Source organism: Trypanosoma brucei, chromosome 11 (genome assembly GCF_000210295.1).
Source record: "Trypanosoma brucei gambiense DAL972 chromosome 11, complete sequence".
In the NCBI taxonomy this organism is placed as follows: domain Eukaryota; phylum Euglenozoa; class Kinetoplastea; order Trypanosomatida; family Trypanosomatidae; genus Trypanosoma; species Trypanosoma brucei.
The window spans coordinates 2,879,934-2,897,945 of NC_026744.1; the positions used below are offsets into that span (position 1 = coordinate 2,879,934).

Genomic DNA, 18,012 nt, shown 5'->3' on the forward strand with positions numbered 1-18,012 from the left:
ACGACTATAAGGTAAATAAGACAGTTCGTCGTCAGTACGTGTAGTAAATAAAGTGCTATTGCGTGAACGAAGCAGCCGTATATGGCCATTCTACGGGAGTTGCACGTGACCGTAGGTACGAAAATGCTTTATAAAATCGCCTGGCGATGGCGTCCTGCGTGACCCCCCACACCCGCGTATTTCTTTTCATCTGTTTTTTTTTTTCCTCCTCTTTCCATGCCTTTCTTTAACTTGTAGATCCGGGCCGGGTGGGTGGAACGAAAACGAAGGGATGCGTTACCCGGGGCGAAGGACTTTCTGCCGGGTCGCTTCCACGGCCACCTGTGGAGTTCTACTGGCAAACACGCTGCTCATCTCCTACGCATGTTATGGAAAAGACACTTTTTTTCTTCAGCACTGGAATTATGGTAAACCAGTTATAATGAAGAAAACGCATTTGTTGGCGTTTTGGGAAAACGCCCTCAGTGCTGGGGAACGAGGTTGTGTTCAGGCTTGGTTAGACGCAATGAGTCTGAAGTCGCCATCCCACTCATTATTTTCCCCGCTTTTCGTGTTGCAAGACACATTACTTTTTGTGTGTGGCTTACCGGAGTGGCGCAGCGCGGTCCTCACGCTGAGTAAACTGTTGGGTACAGATGTGGTGCCGTATTGCATGGAAATACGACGGGAACGGCAAGGTGATGTGATTTTTCTGCATCTCAAACTGGAGACAGAGTTGAGACCCCGTTTTCTCCAATGGGCGAAAGGCGAGAAGGGCGGAACACTCTCGTTTCCGTCAGTGGCAACATTGCAACTGGAAGAAAATAGCCCTGGAAGTGCTGGTAGTAATAAGTGGCGAATTGCTGCCGCAGAGCACCGTTGGTTCGGCGGTCCCATTGTGTCGCAGCAAAGCGCAACGTTGCGCTCGCCGTGGGGAGACGTGGGGGATATCCTGCGGCGTTTCTTCGCCTATTCCATGTTGGGCATTTCCCGTATTTTAGTTCGAGAAAAAGAGTTGTGAGGTTGCGTGGCCGTCCGTCTGCTTGCCCTTGTGTGCGTGTGTTTGTGACCACTTGAAATGAAATAACAAACACTGACGCGAAGGTTGGTCCCAAAGAGAGGCGTTACAAATGTTAAGCGAAGGAGATTAATGAAGGAAATAACTGACACATTATAGCCGGAACACCCACGAATGCGGGGACGGGTTTGGGTTCAACCGAAAGATTCGAGCTTGAGCTTAACGAATTGGGGATATAACCAAAGGTTCCAAAAAAAAAAAAAGAATGGGACCTGACATTCCTCTATTACCACGTTATCTTCCTGTCACAACTTCGTGACGCATGATCTGCATTCCTATCGGCAGATGAAAGGGTTGGAGAAAGGCGCCGCCTGTTCCAACAAGTGATTCATTTATATTAGGGGTTTGCGGGGAGCAACAACGTGACGCAAAGCTTGCCTAACCAGCATTTATCATTTTCCCGTCGTCCATTACTGGTCTTAATATTTATGTGGGCAGGAAAATGTAAGATAGGATTCTTATGCCGCTCCAGTGCCCGCTCGTTCGTGAGCCGCGGGTTATTGTCGTGCCGTATTGCTCCGAAGCGGTTCATTCCTACGTGTTGAGAAGGTCGCTGGCGTATAATTATTTTTTTTGAGAAGCTTTGACTAGCGTTTGCTTCGTTTTGGACACTCGTTATTGTAGGAAGCTGCTCATTCAGGCAGAAAGGGTTATTGAAGTCGCATATTCCTCGTGACAACCTCTTGGTGGAAATTGTTATTTACATTTGACAGTGGTGGTAAGTGGACATCTATGCTCACAGAAGGACGTTCATATGCATATATTCAGGGAACTGCAACACGGTTAGTGGGTTCTGACTTGATAGGCGCGTGGGCAACCGTGTCCTCGTTTCGCCTAATGCTATCGGGAACTTCAAGCGGTGTGGAGCCTCCCGTTACTGTTGGTAACGTTTGGAAAAAGGAAACAACTCGCCGCATTGAACTTCCCTCATCTACTGGCATCTACAGAAATGCCAGCCCTCCGACCTCCCATGCTTGAAAACCATGCACTTGTTGTTGCAGCGCTTGCCATGTCATTCCCTTCCCCGCACGTGTCTTCTCTAATACTTTTGTTTTTTAGTCCTGAGATGCTTCGCCGTACACTTTCGCGCTGCTTTTCTGCGGATGCCATTGGCCCCGTGCACCCCGATGTGATGTGGGGATATATGGACGCCCGCTACGCAGGGCCGGGGTGGGTGAGTTGGATCAAGCAGTTGCCCGTCGAAACGCTCACCATGCAGGGTGGCACTTCCATGACAAATATGAACGACCGTACCGGCGTCATTGCCGACCCAGAGGATCCCCGGCATCCAATAGCGCTCATACAATGGGGACCCATGAACCACTATGACGGAGCCTTCATGCAACTCTCCTACGGAGACTACGGTCCAATCAGCCAAGGCTCCCGACTAATGCAGGTGCTCTACGATAACTATTTGGAACCCTTTTCCATGAACCGGGTGTGTGCCCAGCTGTACTTCTATCAGAAGGTGCCGAACAACTACCACGAGTCTGTTGAGGCTTCTGCCGAATATATTGGCCAAACTGCCTCGCTCATTGGGCAAGTGTTGGTAGGAATGGGTTCTGTTATTATGGAAGGTGTGACGGTGAAGGGTGACACGAACTGTGTGTACATTGCAGAGGGCGTACAAGTGTTGGAAAACACGTGTATAGTGAGTGACGCTCCAACCGACCTCCTTGCCTATCAGCGGCACGAGGCAATCAACCCCTACCAGCAATGGGACGGCATGGATGGTGTGTGTAGAATCATGCAGAACACGATCATTGAACCTAACTGCTTCTTGGATAGCTGTTCCATCGGGCCTTTCAATCGCATAGGTCACAATACCAAGATCATGAAGGGGGTAACGACAGGAACGATGGTCCATATCCTCCCGGGAAGCGTTGTAACAAAGGACACAAAAATTGGCGACGGTGAGCTTTGGGGTGGTGCTCCTGCGGTTAAAATTGGAAAAGTGAGCAAATTCGAGTGGAAACGTCCCTACTTCGCCTCCCTCCTGCACAGAGAGAGCGTAGTGGAGTCTTACCGCAACATGTCGCGGTATGGTGACCAGGTGGTGCACTTTCAAGACAAGATGGGAAAGTTAGATACGCTCATGCTGCAATATGAAAAAGATGTTCCAGCTTCTGTGAAGGCGAAGATAAAGGAGTTTGTACAGGGGCGTGAACCGTTCCATCATATGCTGACGCGGATCACGCAAGGTTGGTCGCCCGCTAACCGCCCAGACGACAAGAACTACAATCTGTGCCCACCGCTTCCGGGAGTGAAACTGTTTGCGGAGCACAATAACGATTCCTCTGATAGTGATCTTCATGGAACTTATATGGACATCACAAATATATTTAATGACTTCCGCTGGTAGGTTCAGTCGTGCTTACTCGCTTTTCTTTGCTGACATACGCACCTCCTGCGCGTTGGTGTTTTTTTTCGTGGTCGTATGTTTCTACCGCGGGCAAGAAGTTTAGAAATGGTATCTGTACCTTATACATGCGCGTGTCTGCTTACATACACGTGTGCACCTTAGGAGTACGGAGCGAAGAGAGCATTTGTAACTCCAACGACGTTTGAGTTGTAGACGGGAATACATGAGGAAGGTGTGCTTGATGAAATAGCGGCGGTGCATGTGAAACGTTGAGCGGTGGTCTCTCTCTACTTGAATTCCCCTCATAGCGGCTGATCACCTCAGACAGATGCAATTCTTTCTTTTGTGCTTCTCTCCGTCCCGTGGGGAAGGGAGGTGTGCGCGTGAGGAAGGAGGCGGCGAGGCTGAAATTGAGGGTTACAAGAGATGGCGGCATTAGTACTAGTAGTAGCAGTATCATTGTTGTTTGAACCCAAATGTATGTCGCGTTTCATGTGTGTGGCGGGAGCGCTATTCTTGGGCTGTTGGGTGCTACCAACAGAAGTGGTGTATGAATTAGGATATGGTTAGTGTTTATCGTCTTGCTGGGTAATGTAGTGGGGGTGCGGTTAGGTACGGATATTCGACAGCTGTGCAGATACACCTTTGTTTGTTTTCTTCCGACTCGTTCGATGAGTAGCGCAGCGCTCGCATTTATCACGATGCCTTTACCCTCAGTCTTTCGACCCTTAACCTTTAGACTTATACGCAACGAGGCAAGAGCGCGTACGTGAATTTTTTTATGGGTAAATAACATGTTTCTGCTTCTGCGGGCACACCTTTGTTTACATACGGAGAGCAGTGTAATATTTGTGTGCTCTTTTCATATTTCTTCTCTTTTATGGACTTCAAACCCAATGATTGATGAATGGGGAAGGTACATGAGATTGTAAAGCCACGACAAATGGATACGACCTCGCCGAACTTCGGCCTCAAAAGCCCTTATGCCCATCGGGATGCATCAGATGAAATCGACGAGCTTCGAAGTGAGGTAGCCCTCCTGCGGCAACGCCAGGAACAGCACATGATGCGGTGGCAAGCCGCCATGAAGGAACAGCGGCAGCATTGCTGTGATTTGGCTGCCGTATATCGGCAATTACAAGAGTTGGTAAATGGCATCCCGGACGAGAGTTTGGGCGTTGCAAGAAAGAAACCCCTTCGCCCGTCGCCTCCTGATAACACCTTGCTTGATGAGGTTCGTGAGGTGCTGCTCGACTTCAAAAACTACATTGAGCGAGGCAGAATCGTCACCAATCAAAAACTTGAGGATATGTACAATGGCATAGGGGAGGTGAAGAGGGCCTTGGAGGAGGAAGCACAACATCGGAAGCGAGGGGAAGAACGGCTCAGACGGCTAGAAGAAAAGCAGGAGCAATTGTTCCAGTTGGTAGCCTCTGCTGCTTCAGCTAACGATTTGAGCACGCTACGCACTACATTAACTGAGTTGTTCAAGTCCGGACAGAATGATTTGGTAGCCTCCTCATCACGGCAGCACGACGGTGTGAAAGAGAGAATAGCGGACTGCGAAAGGCAGTTTCGTGCGCTACAAGCAGAGCGTGAGCATAGTGAAAGGAAGTTGGAGTCTCTATGTCATGGGAACCTCCAAACAACGGAATTCAGCATTCAACAGCTACAGCGGCGAGTGGAGACCCTTTGTCAAGAGCTGCGGGCTCACACAGCGCCGCAAAACGCTGAGAAGCCCAGCGCTCAAACATACACGGCATACAAGATAGATGAAATGTTGGCGTCGCTTGAGATGCGAATGTCCGAGCGTGTCGATACAACTATCAAGCAATTTGATATGAAGCATGTGCAGTTCGTTGAGCACATGGTGGACTCTGCAAAGAAGGCCATTGAGGTGGCGGATAACCTGCCAAAACAAGTAAATCACCTGCAGGACGAGGTTGCAAATATTCAAGAGGCCATTCAGCGTCATGGTGAGGCGCTGAACGATCAGTTCCTACAGGGCCCGCTGTATGGCGCCTTTGAAGAAGTGAGGGGCTGGCTGCGAGATGTTGAACAACACACGGTGAAGCGTGGCGAGTTCAACGAAGCGATGGTCAATTTTGATGAGAAACTTGCGTCGCTGAGACGTGAGTTTCTTATTGGCGGGTCGGTGGAGCATGTTTCGGATGAAAGTGCCGATGACACTGGCGCGTTTAGACAATCAAAATTAGCTATCATAGCGCCCCCATGACCTTGCTGCGCTCAGATGTGGCTGTTCTTCGTCGTGTACGTACAAGCCCAGAGACCTTTCGCACTACCGTCGGGGCTCATCCATATCTGGAAGAAAAAAAAAGGTGTAACGGCAGGGGGACGGGCAGGTACCTTCTCGGTGTTGTAGCTTGGAGTATTTATATCCGCACTATTTGGGACACCTGGTACCTTTTGTGTATGTCCCGAATTTACGTAGACTCGCCAACGTGTGGTAATTCTTTTGGAGCCGAGTACTCATAATGTGTGCTATTTCAACCTAACTTCTCTGTGTACTACCTTTGTGGTCTTGTTGCGCTGCGAGTGGGTTTTGTTAGTGTTTACTTTCCTTTCTTCTTTCCTTCAATGCACCTTCACACGCCTCCTGTTGTATTTTTGAAGTAAACACGCGTGCCCTAGAGGGTGGGATAAACTACTACCGTACGCAGGTCCGCTGCTGTACAAGGAGTTGGAAAGATGGAAAACGGAAAGAATGACGAATTTACCGTGAGTGATGAGGCCGTGGAGAACCTCCAGAAGGATTTTGAGGAGGCAATGGCAGCCCTCGCTGAGCATGAAAGCTTCGATCGTTTCCGAATGGAATATGACGTCTTATATCGTGCGCTTCGCAAGAGTCACGACTCCGAAAAGCGGCTTGTGAAACGGTGCCAGCAGCTCACGCAGGAGCTGATGAGTAATGCGGCGAAGGTGCAGGCCGCACTGAAGTTGTCTCAGTCAGACCACACTACAATAGATGCGCTGAAGAAGGAAATTGAAAAGGCGTGGCGGATGGTCGATTCTGCAAATGAAAAAGATGCCCACGCGAAGGAAACAATGAAAAATTTAAAGGAAGAAGTGGCATCACTGCAGGAAATTATGGCCAACGGTGCTGAGCTCACCTCTTCGCAGTCTGCAACCCTAGAGGGACTGAAGTTGGAGAAAAAAAGGATGGAAATGGAGTATGGTGAGTTGGTGAAGCAGATGGACAACCTGACGAAGGAAATAAAGGAGCTGAACACGAAATCGAAGGAACTTGAGGTCGAAATTATGAACAATCAAGAAGAGTTTAAGCGTGTTACGGACAGGGAGACCTTGATACAACAGGAGTACGACAAAGAAATAAAAGCTCGGGAGCGTGCCGACTTTCAGGTGAAAGAGCAGCTGCATTTAGCGCAACAAAGGGCAAAAGAGCTGAAGACTCACGAACAACTGCGTATCAACCTAACAGAGACGGTAACTAAACTCCGCGCGCAGGTACAAGAGGATAACGAAAAGCGCCAGCTGCTGGAGCAAAAAATCGAGACGGCAGAGAAACAACTGTACCACACGCAGCAATCTTACGATGACGCTGTTGATACCACAGAGGCCCTCAACGAGCGACATCGCGCCGTGTGTAAGGAGATTGCAGAAGCTGAGAAAATGGCACACGACCTTCTTTCAGAGGAAGAGCGAACGCGCGCAGTGTGTGATGGCGATTACAAGAAGCTGCGTCGCCTCATACAGCAGAACGACGACGTAAGACAGGAGTATGAAAACCTGACTCGCCAGCAGAGCAACATTCAAAAGCGCATTAATACGGTAAAGAAAGAGAGGCATGCCATGAATAATGCCTACGAGGTTTTGCAGAAGGAACAGGATACCCTCAAGAAGTATGGTGAACACGAACGAAAGAAGTTGCAAACCATCGAAGGCATTATAGCAAACGAAGTGGAAAGTCAAAAAGATGTAGAAGCCGCTATTGAACGTGAGCGGGAAATAAGCGTCCGCCTTAGCAAAACAATAGCAAAACTAGAAAGTGAGAGGGAGAAATATACAGCGGAGGTGCTGCAGGCCGTCGAGCAGCATGCACTCGTGAAGGAAGATCTGAAGGTTGCCACTATAACCTGCAATGAGACACAAAAGGCGATAGAAGAGAGTGAGCAGCGACTAAAGAAGCAACAGGGACTTTATGAGCAGGCGAGGGCTGAACGTAACCTCTACACAAAGAAATTGATCGAGTCACAGGACGAAGTGATGGAACTGAAACAGGGCTTCCGAATGATGGACCACCAAATTAGACAATTGAAGGAAGAACTGGCAATGAAAGAGAAGAAATTTCAGGATGAAACATCTGCGCAGAAGATAGCAAAGGAAAAACTTGCCAAAGTACGTCGCGTTGTCAATGAGCGTACTATAGCCCTCGACGACACGATTCGTAATTGCGAGAATGTCGCTCAAAACATTAAACAACTTGTCAAAGTTGTTAATGAATGTGATAAACAACTTAGCGAGCAGCGTCAAATGTTCTTGTCAGTTAGTAACGAGCGTGACATGCTTGGTACTCAACTAATCCGTCGTAATGACGAGCTTGCCTTGCTTTACGAGAAAATTCGTATGCAACAAGAAGTGCTTAGTCGTGGGTATGCCGCATGCCGCGCGCGCCAGGAAGATATGCGCCTTCTGCGTTTGAAGACTGAGGACCTCAAACGGCAGGCCAAAATAGCAGATAGGCGAGCACAGGACACGAAACAGTTGCAAGAAGATATCAAGCAACTGGTGTACGATCTCACAGTGCAGCGCGCGAAGGTGCAAGCCCTCACCGAGGAGGCCGAGAACCCAAAGAGCTCACTTAGGTGGGAAAAGGTGGATGGCCGGAATCCAACGGCGGAAGAGCTCAACCGCAAGATATTCCGTCTTCAACGTCGGCTTATCACAAAATCGGAGGAATGTGTTGAAAAGGATATGGAACTGCAGGAAAAGCAGCGCCTCCTAACGGAGTTGACGAACATACTCGCGCGGCAGCCGGGGCCTGAAGTGGTACAGAGGCTTAACATGTGCCAAAAGGAGCTACACCGTACATGCTCCGTAATGAAGCAGAAGGCATCAGAACTCAATATGACAGGAACGCACTTTGCTGAGTTAAAATATGAAGCCGAGCGACTTAGGCGGGAGGTCAATGATACAAGACGCAAGTACTACGAGATGCGAATGAGTAACGATGAACTAACGAAAGCGATGGAGGCTTCGAGGAGCATTAAGTCGTGAGCATCGGTACGGAGCGACGGCGACTGCCAGGCATTTGTTAACCACACTCGTCAACTACTGGAAGGAGAACAGTTGAACACACTTAGACTTCGTTGTCAACATTGCCACACATGTAGAATATACCTTATTCCCTTATTTCACCTCACCTCACACTACCCTCTGTTTGTTGTCTCGCCGCAGATTGTGAGCAGTGTTACGCACAAGTACTGAACGTTACAGAGGCGAAGCTGACTACAAAGACAGAAACATCCCGTCGTGACCTTATTTTCCTTGTGCTTTCACCCTTCTCTCCCTCTCTTAGTTTCAAAGCATTACGCAACTCCCACACACGCAATATGACCTCCGTCTCGTCCGGCGCTAAGGTCCTCCGAATGAAGGAGAGCGACGTGCAGAAGTTGCTCGCCATGCACTGCCACCTCGGCACGAAGAACAGCAGCAGCGCCATGAAGAAGTACATCCACGGGCGCACAAGCGACGGCACAAATATCATTGATATCCACATGACGTGGGAGAAGCTGATCCTTGCCGCCCGTGTGATCGCTGCGGTGGAGAACCCACAGGATGTCACCGTCTGTTCCACACGCCTATTCGGGCAGCGCGCCATCTTCAAGTTTTCCCAACTCGTTGGGACATCGTTCCTCGGTGGCCGGTTTATTCCCGGTACATTCACCAACCAGATCCAGAAGAAGTTCATGCAGCCACGCGTTCTGGTTGTCACGGATCCCCGCACAGACCACCAGGCCCTACGTGAAGCGAGCCTTGTCAACATCCCCGTCATTGCTTTCTGCGACACGGACGCACCACTGGAGTTTGTTGACATTGCCATCCCGTGCAATAACCGTGGACGCCATTCTATCAGCATGATGTATTGGCTGTTAGCCCGGGAGGTGCTGAGGCTCCGTGGCACCATCCCACGTAGTGTACCATGGGAAGTGAAAGTGGACCTCTTCTTCTACCGTGACCCTGAAGAGGCATTGAAGCAAGAGGAGGCCACCGCCGCAGCTGAGGTCCATGAAGAAGCTGACGAGGGTTATGGATGGGTGGAGCGCGACAACACATGGGAGCAGTAAGCGAATTGTTGCCTTGGGACAAGCACAGTTGTTTAACATATATATCTTGGTTGTTACCTCCGTATAATTTTTAATTTTTTTTCTTTTCGGTGACCGCGTGCGGCATCGCTAACTTTAGGGAGGAATGAGGCGCTGCGCATTCGAAGGTGCTCTGCCGCTGAACAATGACTGCCTCATGACACTATACAACCAACACCTCATTATTGCCCTAAGCGTCGTTTGACAATATTGCATCTCCTCTACAATACCTGTTTGTGTGTGATATTTTGTATCTGATGTTATATTTCCTTCTTCTTTTCTCTTAACTTCCTTCATTTCCGTACCATCTATTGCAGCGACAAACCCAGGGCAGCGCCAACGGGTGGTGAGTGAGCACTGGACCCTGCCTAGAGGCCACTCAAAAGTAACTGTCAAGCGGTCGCGCAGGAAAGGCTAAAAGTAGGCAAGGAATTGTGCGTGCACCACTGTGTAATTGAAACTCATCGGTACTTGTATCAATCACGTATTGTCAAGGCTCATTTTTGGTGCTCGGGGGACAGCTGTTGTTAGTTGGTGATACAGATTTATTTGGTGAACTGAAGTGCAGTTTAAAACTATTTTTATTTTTTTTTCGAGCGTTAGCGCGGTACCTGAAGCAGTGGGCTTCACCGATTTTGTTGAGGGCAGGGGAAGCTAAGCACCCCCTCCCCACCCTCGGGTCGTGTAATAGCCGAGGGCTATTGTAACAACCGCCCACACTGCACGTCGTCAAAAGGAGATTGGAGTATTTGGAGTAGCCCCCCAAAAAAAAAAAAGAATGTGGCTTTTCTTTGGAACTTTGTGTCGTGGAGCACTTGTGGTACTCCTGACCTTTCTTCTTTATTTTGATTCTAGTCGTCTTCCGACGCCTGATTATGTTGCTGGAGAGATGTGTAACATGTTGGAGAGGCACGCGGAGTGTTCCAGCTGTCAGAAGCTTCTGAGCCATTTCGATGTCGATGGAAAAGGCGATGAGTCCCCGATCTGGCAAACTTTGCGACGGTTAGACAAGCCGCGTATGCCTGCAGTGCAACCATGTGATGGCAAAACGAGGAGTGTGGAGTGTAATCGTTTTCTTGAAAATAGTCTCATTGAAAAGTGGAGCATGGTCTCTGCGCTTGTTCACGAAATGAAAAAGTTTTACGCCACTACGGATCCGGATGCCGTGGGCATCGTTAACACTCGGCACGATGAACTCGTAGAGTTTATACTGAATGAAAGGGAAGCAAGAGAAAGTGAACAGCGGGAATTGCAGAAGTGGGAAGACTGCTCTTCTATAGTCGATGTCAAAAGTGACACTTCGGAGCTTTCCACGAACAAATTGAGGAGGCACACATATGAAAGCAGTGCGTGCAGCATTAGTTTCAGCAACGACCGCCAGCGATCATTCTGCTGGTGCCACTGCGCGGGAAAGTTGCCTTTCATGGAGCGGACGCGGATTTGGTTGCTTCATATTTACCTCTCGTACGACATGCGCATGAAAATAATTATTTTACAGCATCAAAGGAACACCCTCTTTTGCCTTCTGTTGGAATTATGTTTACTTGGAATAGTGATGAGGCACCAGACTGTGGAGGCTGCAGTTGAAGTGGCGGGCGCCGTACATCCCACCAACGGCAAATTGAGCAATGAACTCACGGATGTTTTTATGTCACAGGTTCACACGGGAAAATCAACCACACGTCGGGTTGCGCCTCCACGATTAAGAGGGTCCAGTCACCGGAAAGACTGAGGGAAAGGGGGAAAACAAAAAGATGAGAGCAGGTGAAGAAATACAATGGACCCAGTGTTTATACAGGCATAAAAACATATGAAGAAACGTCTTCGTGTGTTGTTCTGTTTTCTATTTTATTTTTGTTTTTAAACGAATTAATAAATATATTAAAACGTAATCACCAAGGGGGATCGTTTTTGCAGGGTGGCGTTTTTTTTTCTTACCACACACCATTGAACGGAGGGTGATTTGGTGGGTCTCGCCCGCGCCTTGCCTTTTTTTAAAAAAATTAAATATTTCCTCTAATTTACCACACTGATCCCCCCCTTTTTTTTTATTTCCCTCTGTCGTTGTTTCTAGTGAAAACTTGAAGCAGGGGAATTTCCCTTTCTTTCACTTCCGTTTATCTTTTTCACTTTTACTTAATAAATAAAAAGACTTTATTGTTTTGATTGGAGCTCCTCTTTGAGAGGTTAAATCGGCCTTCCCCACATTGTGCCTAGCTGTGTTACTCACTTTACCTGGTGATATTATTTGTTTGTTATTTACTTAGAAACGTCTTTCATGCGGTATGAACCTTGTGTGAGCTTACATATGTGTATTACACAGGGTTGTATCTGCTCATTTAACATAGATTAAATAATAATGAAGTAATATGGTGCATTAGTGGGTATTGAAGGTCGAAAAGTGGGAGGGGGAGGGGGAGGAGGGGCAAAAACTAATGTGGGATCGACTACATTTAATTGAAAGAAAAAAGCAATTGCCTTGGCAATTCAAATCAGCAAGAGGCATTATAGTTTGTAAACGTAGGCACGTTCCCATGTGCGGCTCAATATATCCACTTTCACTGATACATGCGGGGACGTGTGATTCTTTTTTTTTAATTTGTTTATACTTTGTTTACTTTGATCTCGTCACTGCCTACCGTTGTTAGTGAAGAGAAGAAAGGAAACAGAGAGTGTCTATACAAAGTATTGAACAGGTATGGATGAAAGGTGAGGCGAAGGGAACACAGAGCGGAGTTTGTTGGTACATCACGCTGTGCATGCGCAAAGCATCAAGTAAAATACGTTGGCTTCATATATCCGCGAGCCGCTTGACAAGAGGATGTCCAGAAACATATATGATCCCCATGAATGCGCCTTGTTGCTACATTCTCTCTTTTCTCCTCTTGTCACGATCATTTTAAATTATTACCTGTGTTCTCTTCATACGTGCATATAAACTTTTTCCCAAGGGCTGTTCAACCAGGTCTGCTTGCTCCGCCACCCGAAGGAGCTGCGAGGTCCAAAGAGAAGAAGCGGGACCTTGCGGTTGTTAGATTTCCCCTGGTCCCTGCGCTGGGACGCAGCAACTCACCACTCGCTGTGGTGCCGCAAACCAACGCGAGGTTTTGCTGTGAACAAGTGAAACGAGCTGGAGAAATAGGGGGAGGAGAGTTGAGAGCGTCGGGGGTGGAAATTGAAATTCTACTTGTACTTGACGCCTCTTCGTCACCCAACCTTTCCCAACACTTATGGCATGTGTGCATGTCCTGGTGGGGCAGTGTGGCAACCAACTTGGTGCACACTTTTTGACCGCACTAACAGATGAGGCACGCCGCTGCAGTGATGAAGATTATGCATCCCAAATTTCGGCTGATCATTTCCGTCCGGCACCAACACAAAAGGGAATCAGACGAGGAGGCGTAAGTAACGGCAACTCCGGTCATCATGACGAACCACCACTACCGCGCTCCGTCATGATTGATATGGAACCAAAAGTGGTCGAATCCGTCGTGACAGGCGTTAACGACGGAGGCGCATTCCAGGTACGAGCGGAGCAGTGCGTCACCCGGGACGAGGGAAGCGGGAACAACTGGGCGTTTGGATACTATGAGCAAGGAAGAAGTAGATGCGATGAGATCGTGGAATCCTTACGCCGGCAGAGTGAGGCGCGTGGGGCAGCTCATTCCTTTCATATCGTGCACAGTGTTGCAGGTGGAACCGGCTCGGGGGTGGGATGTTTGGTGTCCGACGCCATCCGGGTGGAGTTCCCACGAGCGCTTCTCCTCCACACGGCGGTGTGGCCGTTTGCCACCGGTGAGGTCGTAACGCAATGGTACAACTGCGTGTTGGCTATGAGTGCCCTACGCGAGAGTGCGGATGCTGTTTTCGTGGCGCATAATGATGACTTTGACGTCAGCGCGAGACCTTTGCAGAAGGCTGTCAACGGCCGAACAAGCGAAGTGAGCTTCGATACTATAAATCACGAAATTGGCCGCCTCCTCCTCGACCTCCATCTTCCGAAGAAATTGTACCCGGTTCCCTCAACTGCCCCCGAGAAAAAACCTCACCCACAGTCAACGTTTCCGGCTTCTAGAACAACTTCCAGTACGGGTGCTATGGCGTCGCTTAGATGCGGAGGCCTCACAGACGTCGTGGAAGCGGTTGCACTAGACCCAGCACTGAAGTTCTTCTCTGGTTTAGCCCTTCCCGTGACTCCACCTGACAACCGTGTCGTTGCGCCAGAGGCAACGTCGTGGTACCCGCTGTTGTGTGAAGCATCTCGTCGAACCGGTGAGTTATTCGTACCGGCACCGTCTGGTGACAATAACACTAGCAACAACCTTTCCACCGCATTCATCGAGCAGCGGCCCCTCCTATGGAGTTTGCGTGGGCCAGCTGCATGCAGTGAAGGTCTCGCGCATCTGCGGGAAGTGCTCTCGAGAAGTACGCCGACCCATGACGGACGGGAGTTGTATGTGCCGCCCTCTGCACTCCTTCTGCATGAGGAGCGGCTTCTCGGACGGAGAGCCCATGTTTCAGTTTTTGGTCCTACACATAACATCGGACTTCGACTGGCTTCCGCACTCGAGAGGGCTGAAGATTTACTTCGCGTCAGTGCGTACGTTCACCATTTTAGTCGATACGGAGTAGGTGAAGAGGAGCTGCGGGACGCCGTTGTGCGTATGTGGGACACTGCTGCCGCATACGGAGCGGCTTGAGCACATCTGTACGTGAAGAGCGTGCACGCAGAAGTGGATTGTATGATGCAGTGTAATGTGATGTGCTTTCGTCCAGGTGGGTGTCGTGTTGTCATGGCACAGGATGTAGCTAGTGGCCAAATGGATTGTAGAAGGGAAAAGTGACCATAGAACTCCTACAAAGTGATAATAGACCTAAAAGAGGCGAGGTGTGTCGCCTATGGGCTACGGGACAAATCGCTTGTCAGTAATCAAAGGAGCAAGCAAAGGGGGATATACACGCATGCGTATATATATATATATATATTTGGAGTTTTTTAGGGTGCAGCAAGGTGAGAAGGAGGTTAAATACCCTCCCCTCGTTTTATCCGCATCCGTCATTTTCCCCCTTTTTCTTCACTTCTCTTCGCTCTGTGCCATCTTCCTTTTACATATGTGCGTTTACGATAAGCAGCAAAGGAATAATTTACATATCCAAGTTTCAATCACCAAAGAACGAGAAGGTAGAGTAAACGAAATAGGTTTGAGCAGATTAGGAAGAAAGTTTAAAAAGGAAGTGAGAAGCAGACAAGCTTGCAACGTTTGCGTGAGAAATAGGGGAAAAAGTGAGGTAAAGAAGGGTGCCTACGGGGGGGGGAAAAAAAAAATTATATTTACACATATCACCTAGAAACTCCACATATCATGTCAACCACCTGCACCAAGAATGAGCCTCGTGGCTTCCACCATGACCCATATGGCACGCCCCTGCTTGATCAAGGGAGCGAGGAGCGCAAGAATAACGCCGCCCTGAACTTCTTCACGGCTGCCACCTACGCTGACGAGCACCAAAAGCAGGAACAATACTCTTTAACAAACTTTGACACGTTAAGTTCTGTTGATCAGATGACTTCCACAGAAGGTGAAGGTGGCATATCCGATAACGGAACGGTGGAATCCAGCGGACCGTTTGTGGTGACACCAGTCCCTCAACCTACTTCTACAGTCGCCCTTGCCATGGCGTCATCAACTGTTATTGCTGCAGCCGCCTCAGTGGTTCGTTACGCCTCTGTCGACTTTCGCTTCGGTAGCGCATGGTTTGTAGCGCCGTTCCGTACTTCCGTTGGTGAGATCGTTGTGGTAGAGTATCCACATAACGGCAGTCTCCATGTTGGACTCGTAAGTTGCATTACAACGACGATCCCACCGACCTTCACAACACTGCGAGCAGCAGAGCAAGCGGGCCTTATGCCTACCGAAGAGGATCTCATGCAATACCCCCGTCTGGTGCGCCATGCTCGTGAATTCGACCGCCACACAAAGTTGGAGTTACGCACGCATGATCTCGCTTCACTCAGGTCTGCGCGCGAACTGGCTGAGGAAATGGGAGCACCCATCACATTTATCGATGCTGAGTGGCTGTTGGATCTGACAGCCGTAACGTTCCTGGTGCAGGTATGGGGCAACATGGAGCAAGTGGATCGCCTAGCTGATGAACTTGCCGCGCGCGAAGGAGCGGAGGTTGTGTTTACTTATCCTGCAGTGAGGTATGAGTAGAAGTGGCAATCGTTGCATCCACATATTTTCCTCTTTGTTAGGTGTAGGTTGTTTCACTGTTGCTGTTGCTGTTGGTGTTGGTGTTGGTGTTGGTGTTGGTGTCTCTTCCCCCCTTCTTCGCAGTGATGACTGTCCGATAATTTCCGCTCTCATTACTGTAAAGAAGTGGGTTTCTGCATATGCATATATATATATATATATATATATATAAGGGCGGCAGAAAGAGCTAAGCGGAAAGGCATCACATACCTTTCTTTAAGGGGGGAGGGGGCTCACGCGAATGTTGGCAAGCAGGAGATACGTGTGAAAAAGAGCACACAGCTACGTTTATACATGTATATTTATATAAATATGTGTTGCTTACATGCACAAAAGTGTACAGATTGAATTGCAGGGATAGCCGCGAAGGTAGGATTTAGGTGCGCGCCGGCCTCTAGAAACGGGAATTAGAGACGTTTCTTTTTTTTTTCAGTGAACAACGGTAAGGAACACGAATAAGATGCTCGCACGATGCGTGTGTGCTCGTGCGTCTAAATGCGTATGTATGCATATTTAGCTGTGTAGCGTCGAAAGGAATGAAGAAAAAGGTAACGTGGGGCGAAGGTAAGAAAGTAATAATACCACACTTTTATTCTTCCTCGATTTTGATGTCGTTGGTGTGCTTTGTTTGTTTGTTTGTTTGTCTTTTTTTTTTCTGTTGTTTGTTTGTTTGTTTTCCCATCTTAACTTTCTGACCTCACCAAATGGGGCCCACGTACGCTCCGCGACCAGACTTTCTTTTTTTTTTTTCTTTAGAATTCGTTTAGGGCAACGGTGGCGCCTCTCCATTTTTTTCTCTCCTCTTGTATTATTATTTTCCTTTTGTTTTCCTTGTCTGTGTGTTTTGTTTTTGTTTTATCTTTTTGGATTCATTCACTTGTTTCTCATTTCAGTTGTGCTTTGGTGGCGCCCACATCCACTGCAGGACGAGATGAGATGAATCATGAAAGTGAAAATGGTGAGGATTCGAGGAAAGGAACTATAATAATAATAATAATAATTGTTGTTATTATTATATTCCCAATGTTATTATTAATATTATTATTATTATTGTCATAATTATTATTGATGTTGTTTCCGGTTCAGGAAAAGGTAGCAATGAAAGGGATGTGAAAGAATGGTAGTATAAGAGTGCTTCAGCTTGTTTTGTTTTGTTTTCTTTTCTTTTCTTTTTTTTTTTTTTTGCTGTTTGCTCTCAATATATAATAGAGAGGGGAGGGGAGGGAAAAAAAAAAAGAGGTAAAGAGAGAGGAACAACGAAAGAAAAAGGAATAACAAAATAAGGTGAGCAATTAATGAACCACGGAATGAAGCAAAAATGAAAAAACAAAGAAGTGAAAAGTGAAAAGGAAAGAAAAGGAAAAAATGACGTTCACGAAATTATTTACTCCATTGAGTGGGTCACATGATATATAAATGGATAAATGAAAAAGAGAGAAGTAAGGCGTAGCGATCAGCACATGCCTTCGTAGAGGTGCTGTGTTATATTAATTTATTCCCGCACAGCTCCACACAAGAACGGAGAGAAAAATGAAAAGAAAGGAAGTAGATAATAAAGAGGAAAAAGAAAATATTAATTTTGTGGTAAAAATAAATAAATAAATATTGTATATATATATATAATTATATAATTAAATAGAGGTGGGATCGGGGGGAAGAACAAAATGAATGAATTCCCAAAACATTTTCTTTTATTTACAATACTGCACTACACAAATTTATCAAAATTATATATGTATTGATGTATATTTAATTATTCGCATCTGCAAGCAAGAAAAAAAAATCACAATAAAGTGAAGAAGAAGAAAAGTGGGCCAGGAAAAAAAAAAAGAAAAAGAAAAGAAAAGAAGGGTGGGGGAAACTGATGCCCATTTATTGTTGGAAATGTAGAAAGAAGAGAAGGACAAAGAAAAAAAAAAAGGTAATATACATGTGTTTATATTTATATATGTCTTTAGGTACATTTTCTTTTCGCCCACTTGTGTTGTTCCTTTC

The 18,012-nt window shown here is 47.5% G+C and overlaps 8 protein-coding genes across 8 annotated transcripts; all 8 read left to right on the forward strand.

Annotated features, from left to right (window-relative positions):
- Positions 1-271: 271 nt before the first annotated feature.
- Positions 272-1,000, forward strand: TbgDal_XI12180 (hypothetical protein, conserved; the record flags this gene model as incomplete). The annotated part of the gene is made up of 1 exon (XM_011782061.1): positions 272-1,000. One exon carries the CDS (start codon positions 272-274, stop codon positions 998-1,000), a length of 729 nt encoding a protein of 242 aa, XP_011780363.1.
- A 1,006-nt stretch (positions 1,001-2,006) lies between these two features.
- Positions 2,007-3,419, forward strand: TbgDal_XI12190 (hypothetical protein, conserved; the record flags this gene model as incomplete). The annotated part of the gene is made up of 1 exon (XM_011782062.1): positions 2,007-3,419. The coding sequence occupies one exon, from the start codon at positions 2,007-2,009 to the stop codon at positions 3,417-3,419; it is 1,413 nt and encodes a 470-aa protein (XP_011780364.1).
- A 943-nt stretch (positions 3,420-4,362) lies between these two features.
- Positions 4,363-5,655, forward strand: TbgDal_XI12200 (hypothetical protein, conserved; the record flags this gene model as incomplete). Its single annotated transcript, XM_011782063.1, has 1 exon — positions 4,363-5,655. The coding sequence occupies one exon, from the start codon at positions 4,363-4,365 to the stop codon at positions 5,653-5,655; it is 1,293 nt and encodes a 430-aa protein (XP_011780365.1).
- Positions 5,656-6,128: 473 nt separating this feature from the next.
- Positions 6,129-8,675, forward strand: TbgDal_XI12210 (hypothetical protein, conserved; the record flags this gene model as incomplete). The annotated part of the gene is made up of 1 exon (XM_011782064.1): positions 6,129-8,675. The coding sequence occupies one exon, from the start codon at positions 6,129-6,131 to the stop codon at positions 8,673-8,675; it is 2,547 nt and encodes an 848-aa protein (XP_011780366.1).
- Positions 8,676-9,010: 335 nt separating this feature from the next.
- Positions 9,011-9,745, forward strand: TbgDal_XI12220 (40S ribosomal protein SA, putative; the record flags this gene model as incomplete). The annotated part of the gene is made up of 1 exon (XM_011782065.1): positions 9,011-9,745. One exon carries the CDS (start codon positions 9,011-9,013, stop codon positions 9,743-9,745), a length of 735 nt encoding a protein of 244 aa, XP_011780367.1.
- Positions 9,746-10,541: 796 nt separating this feature from the next.
- TbgDal_XI12230 (T. brucei spp.-specific protein) lies at positions 10,542-11,495 on the forward strand (the record flags this gene model as incomplete). The annotated part of the gene is made up of 1 exon (XM_011782066.1): positions 10,542-11,495. The coding sequence occupies one exon, from the start codon at positions 10,542-10,544 to the stop codon at positions 11,493-11,495; it is 954 nt and encodes a 317-aa protein (XP_011780368.1).
- A 1,498-nt stretch (positions 11,496-12,993) lies between these two features.
- TbgDal_XI12240 (delta tubulin, putative) lies at positions 12,994-14,463 on the forward strand (the record flags this gene model as incomplete). The annotated part of the gene is made up of 1 exon (XM_011782067.1): positions 12,994-14,463. The coding sequence occupies one exon, from the start codon at positions 12,994-12,996 to the stop codon at positions 14,461-14,463; it is 1,470 nt and encodes a 489-aa protein (XP_011780369.1).
- A 663-nt stretch (positions 14,464-15,126) lies between these two features.
- Positions 15,127-15,978, forward strand: TbgDal_XI12250 (hypothetical protein, conserved; the record flags this gene model as incomplete). The annotated part of the gene is made up of 1 exon (XM_011782068.1): positions 15,127-15,978. One exon carries the CDS (start codon positions 15,127-15,129, stop codon positions 15,976-15,978), a length of 852 nt encoding a protein of 283 aa, XP_011780370.1.
- Between the last annotated feature and the right edge of the window lie 2,034 nt (positions 15,979-18,012).